The sequence below is a fragment of the Eptatretus burgeri genome, chromosome 11 (genome assembly GCF_056783735.1).
Source record: "Eptatretus burgeri isolate ZD-2024b chromosome 11, Ebu_testis_v1, whole genome shotgun sequence".
NCBI lineage: Eukaryota > Metazoa > Chordata > Myxini > Myxiniformes > Myxinidae > Eptatretus > Eptatretus burgeri.
The window spans coordinates 56937820-56955819 of record NC_140971.1 but is presented as its reverse complement, the minus strand read 5'-3'; the positions used below and the strand labels follow the sequence as shown (position 1 = coordinate 56955819).

At 43.9% G+C, this 18000-nt stretch overlaps 1 protein-coding gene and 1 long non-coding RNA gene across 5 annotated transcripts in view; one reads left to right on the top strand and one right to left on the bottom strand.

The window, feature by feature from the left end:
* Positions 1-2599: 2599 nt before the first annotated feature.
* Positions 2600-17980, top strand: LOC147017142 (uncharacterized). 4 transcript variants are annotated; one of them, XR_015049371.1, is made up of 5 exons: positions 2600-2758; positions 7330-7397; positions 9963-10285; positions 17397-17476; positions 17730-17980. It is a non-coding gene; the product is annotated as an uncharacterized LOC147017142 (long non-coding RNA). The 4 variants fall into 4 exon arrangements; XR_015049369.1 differs by having other exon boundaries at positions 17393-17476; XR_015049368.1 differs by lacking the exon at positions 17397-17476.
* The window catches only part of LOC147017130 (unconventional myosin-If-like), a 335840-nt gene continuing 327360 nt past the window's right edge, over positions 9521-18000 (bottom strand). Inside the window, exon 5 of the mRNA XM_085846527.1 lies at positions 9521-9583. Coding sequence (XP_085702653.1) covers positions 9538-9583 — 46 coding nt within the window. The 3' untranslated portion in view covers positions 9521-9537. The remainder of the gene's footprint in view (positions 9584-18000) is intronic.

Sequence of the window (18000 nt, the reverse complement as noted above, 5' to 3'; positions counted from 1 at the left end):
GATTGTGGAACTGTTATCTGCTCTAAATACCATTTGCACAGGATGATAGAGGTGCACCATGTGTGAAATAACTCGTGAACAGCATTGGAGCTGTAAACAGTAAGTCTTGGAGCTGACTTGTACTTTGTAATTCATTGCAAGTCCTCATTTGTCCCTCGAGAATCAAGGGATGGAGTTGAAGGAGATTGTAAGAGGAGGTATAATGTCTCGAGGTTCCATTGAATCCGTTGGTAAACAGCAGATGGGCAAAACTGCTGAAGGTCCCTGTCATTGCTTTGTTACCTGAGGTTTGGGATGCACACCTCATCGTGGATATAAAACAGGTGTACATGTGCTGCAGATAATGTTAGTATGATGCATTATACATACATTTTTTGTTTTGCTGTGTTTTTGTCTAAGTTTGGCAGTTTCACACGTTTGTGATCAATGTGGATAACACCAACAACAACCTCACGTGCTCAAGCATCAAAAGCTCCCCAGAGCTCCATTCTATTCACACATTCTAACATCTGGCAACGTACCCTCTGAAAAGGAAATATATTTTGTCCAAATTATGAATTCATTCCAAAAACCGAAATTTACCACATGAAGCAATCCCTGGGGCAATGAATTCCCGTGGTGGTTTTCCCTTGCTGCCTCTACAATGCGCACCTTGACAATATATCACAGAAACATGTTCATGCCTTCACATACCTCCTCACTACCATCCTCTCCAATGACATATCAACTTCAAAATTCTCAAAAGTCAATGATCAGCAGAAATGAGTAAAGATTTGAAACCTCCATGAGCGATTCCATTCTCTCTGCAGAATTTGACATGTTCATTCACATAGTTTACATCACTAATATCAACGCAGCTGTTTTTTTTTTTAACATGTGGCTGATGACGAATCACGTGACCGATGACGTCATCTTATCTATTCCTTCCAAGTTTGTGGTTTCGTGTCGCACTATCTTCGACTTTGTTCTGCGCTCGAGTAACGTGATATTCGGCTTACATTATCTCAAAGACCATATGAGGTGCATGGTGCAAAAAAAAGGAAATAAAATGGTTCTGAAACAGTGAAATCGTATTCCACTTACTGCATTAAAGTAAAATTACGACTGATACTCTGCATCAGTTCCTTTCTCAAACACACCCACCCCAACATGTTGCGCAGAGCGTGGGTTATGCTGGTCAATTTTTATTTCTGTGGACCATTTTATCCCAAGATGATCCTCAAAAATTTTCTTACTAATCGGATATGGCATTCCACATATGCAATTATGATGTCATAACGAAGCTATCTGTGATGTCATTAAAAAAAATCACTCATTCCCCATGAGGAGTATTTGCTGCCAAGTTTCAATTGTTTTCCTTCATGCGATTTCAGAGGTCCAAGGTTTTTCAGAGGTTTTTACAGTGTAGCAGTGTTTTCAGAGGTTTTTCCATTTTTCCAATATGGCTGTCACACCACGTGACCCATGACATAATAATTTTCATTCAAACATTGTACATGAGTAGTTACACTAATGGTGAAAATTTCATATCAATCTGATAAACACCCAAATGTAATCCTCTCACCTTTGACGAGGGTCATCAGATTTTTGATAAATAGGATCATTCCTTGTTTGTGGCAATGATAAAAGTTTTTATCACACAAAATGGCTTTTCTATGGTTATGTTTTCAAGACGTATGCCGAGTTTGAGAGTGATATTGCCTGTCACACACCCTTTAAATTCACATACATGATGAGATGTAAAATGACATAAATGGCCAAATTGGTATTTCGACCCCCTTTTGAAAACCTGGCTCTTTGAAACTGCCCAAAGGGGGTTCATTTTGAGATCAAGATCCCCCTCCCCATCCCCTCCCCCCCGAGACATGAATAAGTTTTCTTCACAGCAAACTGGAAGATGAACACAGGCCTTGGTTTGTGGAAAAGAGATCGATAAAATATGGAATTTGGATATTTAGCAGACCAAGGTGTCATCAAAGTGTCAATAAAACGAAGAGTATATTAATTTGAGGATGTCAGGATGGCCGAGAGGTGGATACTCACACTCGCTCTCAGCTCTCGAGCCGAGGTTTGAATCTCGCCCGGCTATAAACTGTCATCATCGTGTTTCACCGCCGTGGTGATTCATCGATGTGTGTGCTGTCGCTCAGGTGGACGTTCAACTGGGTGTACCATTTGCCAAGATTAGTCAGTGGAGGTTAAAAATCCCATGCTATACTTTGTTTAGACGAGGCGAGCTATCACCAGCACCATGGCCAAATTCCTGAAATTGATCAACGGTATTCTGACCCTGACTTCCTGAGTTGGAGTGACGACTCGACCAGGATTCGAGCTTAGTAACTGCATCAACGGTCTGCATTGGGCATGCTCTGTGATAATTATTATTATTATTATTATTATTATTATTTTTATGATGATGAAATGCTTCTTGTGTTTGACTCTCCTTTTGTAAACGTGCACCTTAAAAAAAAATTGTTGTCGACGTTGTCGAGGCTTGTCTGAGAGCTAAAATGTGATTTTGGATTGTTATACCCTCGTCACAGTGAGGGCTTTGTTCTTGGGCCTGAAATCGAAAAGACAGGACAATGTGATGTGAAATTACTCTCTTGCAGATGAGATCACAGAATTATCTGACAACATTTATTTTGAAAGAAGTGAGCTCAGAATTCATAAAATGGAACGAACTAATTTTCTGAATCAGAGGAGGAACGCTTCAAAAGGTTTTTGTTCTGTGGACAAAACCAACACGTCCCAAGCGGTGAGTGTGCACCACACTGCATTAATCATTGCACTCATTTTATTTCTGCACACACATCTTCATTCCTGTGCAGTTTATTAGTCACCTACCGGTTTCACCAGAGGGGACAATAGGTTTGCTCTCTATCCGTCCATCCATCCCACCTGTGGTTTTTCAGACTCCTCCCCTATTCCGTTTAACATATTCAACTGAAACTTTGTACATTGCTTTATTATGATAAGTTACAGGACAAGTTCGAGTTTCAGGGCGTTTCCTCAATTTCTCACAGAATTCTGCCCTTTTGGACTCAGAAAAGATCACGTCTGTCGGGGACACATATTGCAAAGCAATTCACGCTCTTGTTTTTTTTACCTCCACCAACAAAGGTGGAAGGAGGTTATGTTTTCACCCTATCTGTCTGTCTGTTTGTTTGTGTGCAGGATATCTCAAAAAGTTGTTGTCAGATTCAGATGAAACTTGCCAGACACGTTGGGTGTGTGACAAGGATGAATTTATTTGATTTTGGTGAAGATCCGAATCCGAGATTTAGTTAATTTTAAAAGTGATTCTTCATCATTCAACGATGGGGCTAAAAACGAAATATTTATTGTGCCTGATATGTTCCATTGGATCAGGCATTGCACAGCAGAAGTATGTGCTCTCCCGAGTGCCCTTCTAGATTTATCTGAAAAGACACATTCTGAAAGTACAAGGGGCTTTTTATTTACAATCAATGGATGCAGAGGAAGGGGGTGATCATTTTTATAATTATATTTTTAGGAACGTGCAAATACCACCTGTCGCTTCGCTGACGGTAATACTAAAGGGGGCAGGGAGAAAAAGAGGGGAGAAGAGGTAGAGAGGGGTGAGGTGAGAGAGAGCAGGGAGAGTGAAGAGGTGGAGGGATGTGGGGGTGGGGGCAAAGAGGGGTGGGGGAAGGGAAGACAGTGTGAGGTGAGAGGAAGGGAAGGCAGACGTGCGGTGGAGCGTTAATTACGATTCATAATGTTTCATCAAAATGAGTCTGCATATAATAACATTCAAGATGGAAACAAAATAATGTCTGAAATCCATTTTCCACTGGTCACACTATAAACACGGTCTGGAGACAATCTCCCGTCCAGATATAAATACCGCCCCGATGCGTCCGGAGCCAAGCTGGCAGGAGACAAACATCGATCAGCCACGTGCTGAGACAAACCCCTGTCTCGACACAAACACTGCCCAAACACAACACCATCCAGACATAACACCGTCTGAATATGTGCACAGAGAGAGAGAGATGGAGATGGCGAAGGGTATAGAGATAGAGAGACAGACAGATAGGTAGGGGAGTCAGCAGTGAGCAGAGGAAATACGTTTTGCTTTCTGAACAACACACACACACACACACACACACACACACACACACACACACACACACACACACACACACACACACACACACACACACACACACACACACACACACACACACACACACACACACACACACACACACACACACACATACACACACCGGCAATTTTTCGGGAATCGGCAGGATAGAGTCAGTGTGATTCCCAACTGCAGCACTCGCTGCATACAACCCAGAAACCTTGAGTGGCTTTCACTGAAAAACAACGTTGCATTCACATTGACGTTTCAGGGATATGTTCACAAACGTTAATCTTTATGAACAGCTGCGTGTGACTGGTGGAAAAACAATTTGGCTCAGTAATTTAGAAACTTGTTAATTCCGCAAACAGCTCGGAAATTGGGTGTTATTTCACAACTCGCTCAGGATGACGGAGCACGAACCACTCGCTCAGGGTGACGGAGCACGAACCATTCACTCATGATGACGGAGCACGAACCACTTGCTCAGGGTGACGGAGCACAAACCACTCGCTCATTGTGACGGAGCACAAACCACTCGCTCAGGATAATGGAGCACGAACCACTTGCTCATGGTGACGGAGCACAAACCACTCGCTCATGGTGACGGAGCATGAACCATTCACTCAGGATAATGGAGCACAAACCACTTGCTCAGGGTGATGGAGCATGAACCCTTCACTCAGGGCGATGGAGCAAGAACCACTTGCTCAGCGTGACGGAGCAAGAACCACCAGCTCAGGGTGACGGAGCAAGAACCACTAGCTCAGGGTTGATTGCAAATTCAATTTCTGAATGGTTTAATTGTAAATGTGAAAGGTCTGAAAAGTTGGAAAGGTCAAATGGTCTGAACGTCTAAAGTTTGAAAGGTCGAAATGGGTGTAAAGGGTTGAAAGGGTTGAAATAGTTAAAAGACTCAAAAGTTACGAAACGGTCTTGAAAGGTTGAAGGATCTAAAGGGTGTAATTTAAGGTCTTGAGGGTCTCAAAAAGGTTTGAAAGGTGTAAAAGACAAAATGCTAAAAAGGAGTCTCAGGATGTTCGGGGTTCGAAAGATTCCAAGGAGATCAAAAGGGTCGAAGCGGTCTTGGGGTTCCAAAGGGTATAACGGGGTCGAGAGGGGCTGAAGTATCTCAGGGTTCTCAAGGGTCTCAGGAACCTAGAGGGTGATGAAGGGTGTTCAGGGTCGAAAGCGTCTTTGTAGTCTCAAAGGTACATTGTGGTTTGAAAGGGTCTTGAAGTGTATTAGGAATCTAAATGGCCTTCGGGGTCGAAAGGATCTCTGTGGTGTAAAAGTGTCTTGATGGGTGTTGCAGTTCTCAAGGGCCTTTTCGGGTATTCTGGGTCTGGGGGTCCAAGCTGTTCTGGATGTCCTGGGTCAGGTTGTAAAGGGTCTTTGGGGTTTTAAAGGGAATTTTGGTTTGAAAGGTTCTTTGGGGTTTTGTATGATACAAGTGTTATAAAGGATCTTCAGGGTTTCAAAGGGTCTGAGCTTCTAAATGGATTTTAGGAGTCTCAATGGGGTTTTAGGGCTCTTCATTATCTTTTGAGTTTTTATGGTGTTAATGGGTCTGAGGTTGAGAAAGGTTCTTAATTTTCTCAGGGGGTCGTAAAGTTCTAAATGGTCTAATGTAATTAAAACACACAATCAATGTTCTGTGTGAACAGACAAACAGACCCAAATGCAATACCCTCACCTCTGGCATGGGCAATCAACAGCAGGAAGAGGGGGCAAGGCTACATGTTAACAGGGGCTTGAGGAACAAATTAAAGGGAGATTTGGATGGGGAACAGATGTGGGGAAGAATGAGAGCAAGGGGAGGGGAAGAATGAGAGCAAAGGGAGGCGAACATAGGGAGTGAAGAAGATTGATACAACCACGAACTCTCAATCACAGAAGTCGAAGGAAAAACTCGGATCATGGAAAGAGATGCGCTTGGGGAGGGTGGAAAAGATTGTGGATGTGGATGCGTGACTACCTGATATGGTGGTGAACAACCGTTTTGAAGCCCTTAAAGGAAGAATGAGATTGAAGAGATTGAGGAAGTTGGTTCCACAGGTGGAGGAAAAAAATAGGAAGGAATGAGTGGAGTTGAGTCTGGATTTTGGGAGTTTCAGCAGGAAGGGATTACTGGCACACCACGTGCACCCAATAGAAACCTTGGGGGTGGGGCAGAGGGTGAAGATCAGAACGGAAGCAGGAGAAAATGGAGACCACACACCTGTGTGCAATATGAAATCAAGCAGCCGAGAGTCGTGCTGTACCCAACCCGAGTTCCCAAACTCTAACTCAAGGAGTTTTGCTTCAGATTTGAGACCGCGTCAAGTGGGGTTTGGCTGTCAACTGTTAAAATAACTCGCAATAATAAAAATAATTTTCCTGCCGCATGAAATGAAGTGATTGCAGTACTTTGCATGTGTGTGCAGTGTAAATGTGTATTAGTATATGAATCGGACATACTTTAGCATGGTCATGTCATTTCTCTTCGTGAGTTTAAAATCAAAATGTGATCGCAATCAGGCACTGGAAATGTGCACTGCAGCTCCCACACCATAATTGGAATATTACAATATCTACGATTGTCCCCAACTCCCATACCTCGTTGGTTTGGAAGAGCAGACTCTCCTTCAGTCCTTTTCGGGGATATTCGAGCTTTGGAGCATTTCACACTTATCATTACATTCACCTCATTCTCAGCAAAGAACTACCACTCGGGTACCATCTTGAATTCGGCCACATTTTATCCATCTTGAAGAAATACTTTTCACTGAAAGACTTGTCTTTTTGCACAAAAATAACCTCCTTATCAGCAAAGAACTGCCAGTGCCACTGCTCTTTCTATGAAAAAAAACAAACCCTGTGGAAACCTGTAGTGGAGGAGTGTCATGGCAACAGTGATTGTGACCATGGCAAGCACAGTGAAATAGCTGAGAGTTTGTACTATCCATGGTCATTAAAGGTTACTGATAGTGAACAATGACAATCGTACCACTTTCGTGTGACCTATTAACCTGTGATCATCATTTTGTTTCAGTGCAGCAATGAATGAAGGAGAGGATGATATATTGCAGTCCAAATGAGTTTATTGCATTACAGATTATACATTAAAATTCCAAATTATAGTTCGTCATGACACTTGGAAGCAAAATAATTTCAGGGTCATCATATCTTTACTACTAATCAGAATAATTTCCAACAAATTTGTGCTTTTACAGGAAACAGAACATGCAAAGCGGAGTTGGAGTCGATCTTTCCTTGGGACTTGGAGAATGTTCCTGTTTTGGTAAGAACCACAACCTGGCTCATAATCTTATTCAAGAGTCTCAATCTTGTTTGCACAACACACAAAGTCGGGACTAATTCCCCCGCAAAGATTTTCTTTTGGTCATGTTTTCTGGTAAATCATTGCAGAAACAGTCATCCATAGTTTGCATGCACTCCATTTTAAAAGCCTGTATATATTGTTGTGGTTGAGGAAATTCGCAAACCACCATTCAGGTCCCGTAGGTGAGATATCTCTGTAAGTATATGTGTAGTTAGCCCAAACCCGTTGTTTAGAGGGAATAAATGTCATTCATTCGGGCTGCGACCCTTTAAGACAGCCGTTTTTCTGTTCTATCTTTATTTTGAGCCAACCACGTCTCAACAGCCATCACACAACAACCACCAACCGCAACGCCGCTTCACAACAACAACAACAACAACAACAACAACAACAATGCTAACAGCCACGACCTTTACCGTCACATCTCGCTCTCGCAACCATCGCATCACCGCCATTCCCGCGCCGCTTGTGGGCACCGATCCTGGACTCGTACAGGGCGCGCACCGAGCAGCGGGTGCAAAAAGCGGCCTTTCCGAGAAATCGGATCAAGAATGATTCACGCCCACTTCTGTTCCGTCCTATCAGCGAGCGTGGGGCGATTTGGCCCTGCCTCCAGGCGCGTCGGAGTATAATCGATATATGCAGATTCGAGGATCAGGAATGATTCACGCCCACTTTTCCTCTGTCCAATGGGCGAGCGTGGCTCCGCCCCCGAGCCGATCCTGATCCAAAAATCTGCATATGGTTTCTCCTGTCGCACTATAAAGCGCCGAGCGCGGGGCGAATCGAGGAAGAGTTGGAGAGTTGTGGCGGCGGCGAAATCAGTCGAGAGAGTGTCTGTCGGGGTCCGGAGAGTCTGGAGAAGCCAAGGAGCTTTGTGGAGGTCTGCGCTCGTGTTAGAGTCGGGGAGCTGCGGAGAGGGGAGGCCGGGAACGCGGTCGAGGTCGCAGTGGAGTCGCTCGTCGCGGGACCCAGGCAGGCCAGATATCCTCTTTCCCCAGAGCATCAACAACCCCCCCTGTTTCCCCCCGCGCTGAGATAGTGTGAGAAGGGGGCCCGTTCCCACCCCATTCCAGGCAGTGCCAGCGAGGCCCGCGGAGTCGGGGCGCCGCCGCCATTTTGCAGCGCAGCAGCCAAGACGGGTAGGCTCTGCCCGGTCTCGCGCCCACAGACCACGTCTGCCCCCTTGTAGTTGAGGGTGGCCTCTTCCTTTTTCTTTTGCTTTGGACTTATATGTGTTGTCGGCGCCGTCTGTGAAGTAAAACTGTGTAAGTGTTGCCATGTGCTTGCGTAGTCGGTAGTAGATCTGCATTGTGTCTCTTTTGTTGCATTTGCTTTTGGTGCATAATTGTTGTAATTGTATATGTGTGCTTTCCGTTTGCCGCGGAATAAATGTGCCTTATGTTGAACTGTTTTTCCCGTTTCGCTTCGTCTTTTCTTTAATTGAATCTCCATCTTACTTCACGTAAAGGGTTGGTCGTGGGCTAAATACGCCCAATAATTAATCGGAACCGTCGAGGTTGACGATAACACCGCTCGGTTATCCCGATAGTACGGAACGGGTCGCTTAAAGTGGCCTGTGTCCGAAGTCGACCTGCGTCGAGGTGCGTTCGCCCGGTCTACCCTCCGTGTGGGTACTTAGGTAGGTCGAATTTGGCGAACAACCCTATCCCACGCGGGGGGCCGATTGGCACGATCGTGGTGAGGCCGAAAGGCCCACCCGTGACTAGTTCCCGGCGTTAGTCCGAGAGGGTCACGACGGAATTGTCCGTCCGGTGGGCGACGTGCCGCGATTCGAGTTACGTGGCCGTTCGCACGCCGGCGGGCGCGAATCCGCAACAATATGTTTTTTGCAATCACTGCTGCACTCTGATTGAAACTGAGGAATGGATGAAGTCTTCCTCGACAACAACAACTACTAAAGTTATTCTTGTCTTTTGGTGTTGACTGGAGAGAGTTTTGGGCCCAAGTCTTTTCTGAACCGGCTGTCCAGGCCCAACATTTGAGTGTGGCTGATTTGGGAAGAAATTTGTAATTCATGCAGGGTGCCATGGATAACTCACCTACTTTTCCTGAAACACCATTGGAGATTGTACGTTCACAAATGAGGAGTGCCAGCAGTCTTGTTCTCCAGTTTAACATCCCTGTGATGGACGATGGATATTGATGAAGAGTTAACCCTGCATGAGAAACACTCGGGTGACAGTTTCTTGCGATGTCAGGATTGAAAACCCGGAGAGACAGCTCAGGGACGAGTGTGCATCCCTCTCGGGTATCCTGCCAGCTTTACACCTGAATAGAACCACCATTATTCTACAAAATGATAAACATCATTACATAACCATTCCTAATCCGGCAAACATTCTGAAGAAAATAATGGAAAATATAATTATTGTCGATGCAGAACATTTGGTTCACTTTGAGAAGCTCATATTCTTTGCTTTCTTGTTTGAAGATTCAATGTAAGCACAACAGTATATCTGCATCTGAATCTCTCCTGACTTGCACACCCTTGCCTTCCAGGTTCTTTTTGATGTTCCTTCTCCACTTGGGAAACTTTGCTTTGGAGATCCTCAAGCCAGTCCTCATTCAATGCAACCCTTATGCCTTCTCGTCCGGATTCTCGACTGTCTGCAAAGTCATGAAACCCTTCTATTCAGTTATTCTTGACCGAGCAATCCCAATATAACTTTACTTGTGTTCATTCCGTGCTTGTATCTGGTGTGAAAGCAGGCAATATGTTTGATCTCCTCGCTCTCGGGTTTAAATCTCATGCTTTCCCTCCAAAAACCATGACTTCGAGCTCAACCGACGATCTTCCTGCAACACGACCTCATCTCCAAGAGGTAAGATGTTTATTTATCCTAGTGCGCCAAAACCTGCTCTTTGTACCTTCACTGTTTATCTCTCAACTCAGGAATATCAAACTCGTCTTTCTTCTTTGTTATAAAATGTCCCAACGTCTTTCATTCAGCATACTTACGTTCACGGTATCCTCTGTGTGCATGTCGGGGTGACATTTATCACAAGTTCATAAACACCATGTTGTCCTGCTTTGGAGGCTGTTCAGGGAGAAGATGACACCAAGGACTGGTGTTAATATGAACTTGTAAAAATCCATGTTGACCGTGTGTTGTTCTGGGATCACAGGATAGCTGGAGGGATAGTCGATCTCCTCTGAGCAGTCTATCCTGGGTTCTAAGCACCCCCAACTATCATCTTTTATCTTGGTGTTCTGCATTCAGATCGAGATATCTTCTTGGTCTTGGTCTTCGTCTTGGTCTTCGTCTTGGTCTTCGTCTTGGTCTTCGTCTTGATCTTTGTCTTGGTCTTCATCTTGGTCTTATCCTTCTTCTTATCCTTCTCCTTCTTATCCTTCTTATCCTTCTCCTTCTTCTCCTTCTTCTTATCCTTCTTCTTCTTATCCTTCTCCTTCTTCTTATCCTTTTTCTTCTCCTTATCCTTCTTCTTATCCTTCCACTTATCCTTCTATTTCTCCTTCTTATTTCTCCTTCTTATTTCTCCTTATTTCTCCTTCTTATTTCTCCTTCTCCTCCTTCTCCTCCTCCATTCCCTCCTCCTTCTCCTCCTCCTCCTCTTCCCTTTATAAGGGGTGAGATCCTATGGCACAAAGCTTCTGCTCTGCCTTGACCATGATACTCCTCCCCTTCATGCAATACGTGTACCTATTATTATTTTTCTAATTTGAAGTTTTTGTTGGGTTGTCGCTGCAAGTTAGTCCCTTTATCTCAGTTTTTCCGTCTGTCTGTATGTTTGTATGTATGTTTGTATGTTTGTTGGGTGGTCGCTGGAGTACCTTATTTTCACTTTTTCCGTCTGTCTGTATGTTTGCATGTTTGTATGTAATGGACAGCTCTGGAGGCCAGAGGAGTCAACCAATTTTGGTGAAACTTGACAGGTCGGTTCATACCAGGATCTCGTTGTATGCTTTTGAGCACCGTTGCTATGGACGCCACCGTTGCCTAGCAACGTCCTTGGCAGTGTCGCTCGGCTGCACCCGATCCGGTCCAGGAAAGTGATCCAGTTTGGACAAGGCATACCAAGGGCGTGTTGCTCGGTAATTAAATCACATGATTAATTAGGTAACCCGGTTAACCCAGAGACGGGCGAACCCGAGGTCATGCGGTTGAGTTATTGGTGTCCACGGTTAGTTAGCGACCCGCCGCATCACGGAATTATGCGTGTGCGACGGCCTGCAAATCCGGGGAGTCTGGTGGGAGCCGAGATAGCTTTCCTCCCAAGTGGTCTTCTCACCTGACCCCCGGCCCGCAACAATATATATGTATATATATATATGTATATATGTATATATCTTCTTCTTCTTCTTCTTTCGGCTGCTCCCGTTTGGGGTCGCCACAGCGGATCATCCGTCTGATCCGCATAGTGATTTGGCACATGTTTTACGCCGGATGCCCTTCCTGACGCAACCCTGGTCGCCTCTTATGACACAGGGATGTATATATGTATATATATATATATATGTATATATATATATGTATGTATATATGTATATATATATATGTATATATATATATATATATATATATGTATATATATGTATATATGTATATATGTATATATATATATATGTATATATGTATATATATGTATATATGTATATATATATATATATATGTATATCGATAGATTTCGATATATTTGGCTTTTAAACCCAATGCTTCCCCAACATTATACCATAAACGATTTGCAGACAATGAATGACCAGCTGACACTGACGACACATTGCTTTTATCTTCAAGAAAAGAGACAGAAGCTGAAGAAACAGCTGGAGAAAGTAAGAGAAAAAAAACCACAGCATCCATTCGCAATGACCCAATATACATTTCTGTTTTTTTTGTAAACATTATCGAGGCTCGTATGAGAGGTAACGCACATCGCACAGCAAGGGTGCATGAGACAAGAGGGGCGGGAGAGGGAAGGACAAAACGGTGGGGAACAGAGACATCAGGAGATCTGTGGAAGGGAGAGGAATGGGGTGGGGTACACGGGGAAAACAAGATGGACATTACAGGGACTTTCAGGAAGGAAAGCAGGGAATTTGAAGGAGGTGGATTTGGGGTGGATTAACAGGGATATAAAAGATGGAGTCTTTTGGATGGGGAAAGATAAGAGGTGGTGGTGAACAGCTGTTTTGAAGGCCTGGAGGGAAGAATGGGATTGAAGAGAGTGTGGAAGTTTATTCCAAAGGCAGAGAAAAAGAGGAATGAAAGAGTGAAGGTGAGCAGTGATTCATGATTTAGGTTGTTTTCCCAGAAGGGGGTTGTTGGCAGACCTTGGGGGCCCTGCGGAAATATTGTGGGGATATATCGCAGACAGAGCAGTAGGAGGTGAGACCAGAGAGGAGACTGAAGAAGACAGAAAGACCACTGAACTGCCTGCGTTGAGAGAGTGAGAGGCCCAAAGACTCAGCCTCATCGCGGAAGATGCCTTTGATCCTAAATGCCGTGGTTTCCACAGCACGAAGCCGAGAAAGGTGAGAGGCAGGAGCACCAGCCCAGAGGGGAGAGCAGTACTCCATCAGACTGCGGACGAATGCTTTGTCTGTGGCCAGGAGCTCCGGTAGGACTTTGCACGACGGAAGATTCCCAGTTGGTGATGTGGATTTTTTAAACCCACCTTGTTGTGATCATTGTCCTCCTGAAGGATTCTAACTGGCTGATTGTGGAATCCTATTTGACTTCAGACAGAGTTTAACGTTTGTCTGATTTGATTATAAAATCCTACAAAAACCCTATCGACACTGATAAAGCTGATGTCCACACAAGTCCTTCCTTGTGAAACAATTTATTTCCTCATAATACACCATACACTTCTCACCCTTGTACAATGAACTTAAAAATCCCCATTGATTGCAATATTATTTGGTTCTATTTTATTTATTCTTACTTTAGTTAACAGTTAGACCAACCCGATTCAATTCACTTCTGCATTACATCAGAGAGTTTTATTCGAACTTGGTACTTGGTCAGTTCCAAGGAGTACAAGCCACTGGGAAACTATACTTCCTCACGTGCTCGCACTGAGAACAATGTGCCTTTCAAAGCATTTTATACTTCCATGAGAGAGAGGTTGGGGGATATTCACCCAGACTGTAGACGTGTCCTTTAGACAAAAAGCCACTTCGTACATTTTCAAAGCAAAGGTTCATTTATCAGCTCGGTCACTCTGCTCCAGAACAACACATTTCTTATCATTTAGGGCAAAAGTCTTTTGGCCAGAAATGACAGCCAATTCAATTTGCAGCATAAAAGTTACATTTCTGAAACTCCATTTGTTACAATTTAAAATACATGAATATAAATTTTTCCCCCACACTTGCAACTGGCTTTGGTGGCCAGATTGGAAAGGTGGCTTTCCCAGGAGAGACTGGCTGATTGGTCTGTAGTTGCAGGGATGTGTTTTTGCACCTTTTTATGCAGGGCAGTAATGTTTGCTGATTTCCAAGCAGATTGCAGATGACTTTGAGAAAATGAAAGGGTGAATCGAACAGAGAGAGGGTGAGCAAGAGCAGAGGAGGAGGTTTTTAGGACACGTGGGCTGATGCCGTCTGGACCAGTTGCAGAATCTGAGTTGAGGTTTGGCAGCAAACTCTCCACTTTGTCAGAAGAAAAGGACACAGAGTCCAAGGACAGTTGGATGCGATTGGGTTTTGTGGGCACAGAAACCGATGGGTTTCGGACACAATATTTAGATGCAAACACCGACTTTCGGCATTCAGCCTTATCACGTGCGGTGTCAGCAGTGCGGCTATTTGATTTAAGTGAGGGGATGGAGGGGGAACATACACCAGAAGCAGAATTTGATTTGACGCCACCAGGATTTGGAGGAGTGAGAGGTTTGAGAGTTCAGACTTGAGATTAGAAATATGTTGTTTCTGGCTCTCCTGAAGGTGGACATACACTTGTTCCGAGCTTTATGAAAGGAACTCCAATTACCCTCAGTTGGGTTTGCTTTCCATAAGACAAAGGCAAGTTGTTTCAGGACAACTGCCTCACCACAAGCTTCAGTGAACCATGGGTGTGAGGAAGGGAAGGATAACTGCAGCCGAGAGGGGATAACTCTGTGTCGGCAAAAGAGCAAATTTCTTTGAAATAATTCCCAGGATGAGTTGATGTCGGAGAAAGTCGAAATGGGAGACCAGTCTCGAAGTTTGATGGCTGCTTGGGGACCCTGCCGGTCAGCCTGAGTGAAATACCAGACTCGATGGTGCTGACGTGGTTCTCTAATAACCACCAGAGAGATGTTTTCTTTGACAAGCATGTGGTCAGAAGAACCGCTTAGAGCGGAGAAAGAACAGCAGATATTTTCAGGCGAATTTGTCAAAATCAGATCCAGAAGAGTTGGAGTACCGTTGGTTGAAATTCGGGTCAGGAAGTTGGATGATATTTGAATTTATATGCAAGGTAAACACTAAATATAACCTCGACCAACAACCACAATCTTAAAATTACATGACATTGGATCAAAGCCTATTAATATGAAAAATATGATGATCTTTGAAAATCAAGAGAAAATGATTGATTGTAAAAGTGTGAGGTGATAAGAGTATGGAGAAAGAAACAACATTGAAGAATTTTCTTAGTGTTGCATTGATAGAGCAAAGCAATGGGCTGACAGGATGGCCATGAAACACGCACACTTGCATGTAAGCTGTAAAGCCTGGGTTTGAATCTCGACCCAGCCATTAACTGTCAATACAGAGAAACCATCCCAAATAAAGGGAGAGGTGCTTTGTGCCTCTCTCGATCTCGGTGTATGACAGGCAGGGTGATTCATCGATCTGTGTGCCCTTCCTTCAAATGGATGTTAAAGTGAGCGTCCACTCTGCCGGCAGTCGTTGGTGGATGTTAAAGATCTCACACTGTCCTTTGTGAAGAGTAGCCGAGCCATCACCGGCTCCATGAAAATTTTCCAAATTCCTACTCTGACTGCAACTTTGAGAGGGAAGGCAAACCACCAAGTATGATCCCAGGCGAAGAAGTGTCGAACCAATGGTCTGTAATACAGAGTATGGCACATCCCATCGGATTGCAAAGCCTTTGATTTTGTTTTTTTTTTCTAGTCTGTGTTCAATTTCCCACCCGACCATAAACTTCCATCCTGGTGTGCCCTTTGAAGGCAGATCTTAAATCAATCCTTTCACCAATCGGAGAGGCGTGGGGGTGGTGGGGTGAGTGAGGTGAAGATGTTAAGTCAGCTATCGCATGTGTTTGTGTTTGCTTGCTGGTGGAGTTTGAACAACTCTTTCAATTTTACAAAAAGTATGCCATTGTGTGCCCTTCCCTGATAAAATCGTTGTCCTGACGCACAAGTGCACCACATAACATGCCCCACCATACATTCATAAAGATGCAATAAGCAGACCGAGTTCAACATTCAATCCTAAACGAATATGCAATCATTAAATGTTGATGTTACTCTTTCAACTGGTGAATTCATAGAACATGATACCCCCATGCTGTATTCAAGTCCAATATCTACTTCAATATGAATAAAATAAAGATTTCGAAGATCATTGAAAAATTCCGGAAGTGACGTGCTGTTTTTGTAAGTTTCGAAGCAGTCTTTTACACCATCATGTTGAACATGTCCAAGTGCTACCAAATGGGAGGGTTTTGAAAGTGACAAGATGGTGATTTGGGTTCTGCGGTGTTGAAGTATACAATTCACACACACACACACACACACACACACACACACACACACACACACACACACACACACACACACACACACACACACACACACACACACACACACACACACACAAGCATTTAAAGGCCATTTTCCCCGCTAAAGCAGGGGTTAGCCTTGCGGGCCCCATGACAATCTTCTCCACTTTACCCTGTTTTCTGTATCTCCCCTTCTTAATCCCCTTGCCCACATTTCCTCTTCCACCACATTTAGCCAAGTTTTTCTCGGTCTTCCCCGTCCTCTACTTCCGACTACACTCATTTCCAACACTCCTCTCACCCAGTCACTTTCATCCTTTCTCAACACATGACCCAACCATCTCAACCTGTTTCTCTTCACAACATCCATCACAGACTCTATTCCCATCATCTTCCGCAGGTCATCATTTGTCTTCCTCTCTCTCAATGATACTCCACACATCCACCGAACCATTCGCATTTCCACCCTTTCCATCCTTTGTTGCTGCTCCATGTTCAGTACCCATGTCTCACTCCCATAAATCATCGTACTCCTCATACATGTAGCATACACCTTTCCCTTCAGCTTCAATGACACTCCCCTCTTCGTCAGCACGCCACTCAGTTCTTGAAACTTCTTCCATGCACATCTCACTCGAGCAACCATCGAAGAGTCTGATCCACCTTCTCCATTCAGCATGTCTCCGAGATAGCAAAATGTTTTCACCCCTTCCAACTTCACACCATCTCCAAGATCCAACTCAACAATTCCTTCATCTGCTGCTCCCTCGATGCACACCTTACACTTGAACGTAGCTGCCACACTGGTTAATGACCCTCTCACCCCACTACATTTTCGATGAACCCATTCAGCACACATTGTACACTGAATGGAGTTCACTCCGACACCCTTCCTGCACACAGCACACGGCCACTTCCCAGTCCTTTCCACCTCACCACATGCTTTACCACTTGCCATCACCTTCGTCTTTCCGATATTCACCTTCAAACCTTTTGCCTTTCAATTTATATAGTATACAATTCAATTTAAATAAAATAAAGATTGTAAAAGTCATATAAATTAATTCTTTCTGGAATTTACTGCCGTTGGCACTGTGTCTAACTTGCAGGGGGCAATGTCGATGCACCATATCTAACACGTTACATTAGTTATTCATACCTGTTGTATTTGCGCTTTGTGATGTCCAAAAAAACTACTTGTTTTGTTTGTCGTGATTTTCAATTTTGTTTGACTGCCAGACAGGCAGACAGAGTGAAAATATTATCTCACTCCTCTTTGTGCGATCAGGAAAAATTCAGAGACGAAGTCCATTTCAACAGCAGGTTTGTTTTCCGATCTGTGTTCCAATTTGGATTCAAATATAAAATTCAATTTGAATTAGTTGTTCCTCAATCATAAGTTGACGGTGGTGACAGATGGAAGGACAGACAGAAATGAACCATTTGCTTAACCCTTCATTTGTCTTTGAGTGCATAGGGTTATGAACCTTACAGTGATAAAGTTTTTATGGCCAGATACTATGAACATTTATATTATCTTTGCCCTTTCACCATTCTCTCTCATGTATTCCTGCAGGAATTTCAACAGATTGAAGATGCCAGCAATAAATTCATCCAGGATCAGCGCATGCGGGAAAACGCCATTGAGCAATTCTCATCTTTAAAAGCAATGAACTGCAACATGAACATGGAGAAAGTTTAAATTTTATAAGAACACAAAGGCACGACTCGACATTTCACAGTAAGTTTCTGTATTACACTGGAATATTTCCAACTGCACATGGTACAGTATATATATGCTGTGTGCTACAAGAATATCTTGGAGGAATGCACACACCATATATATA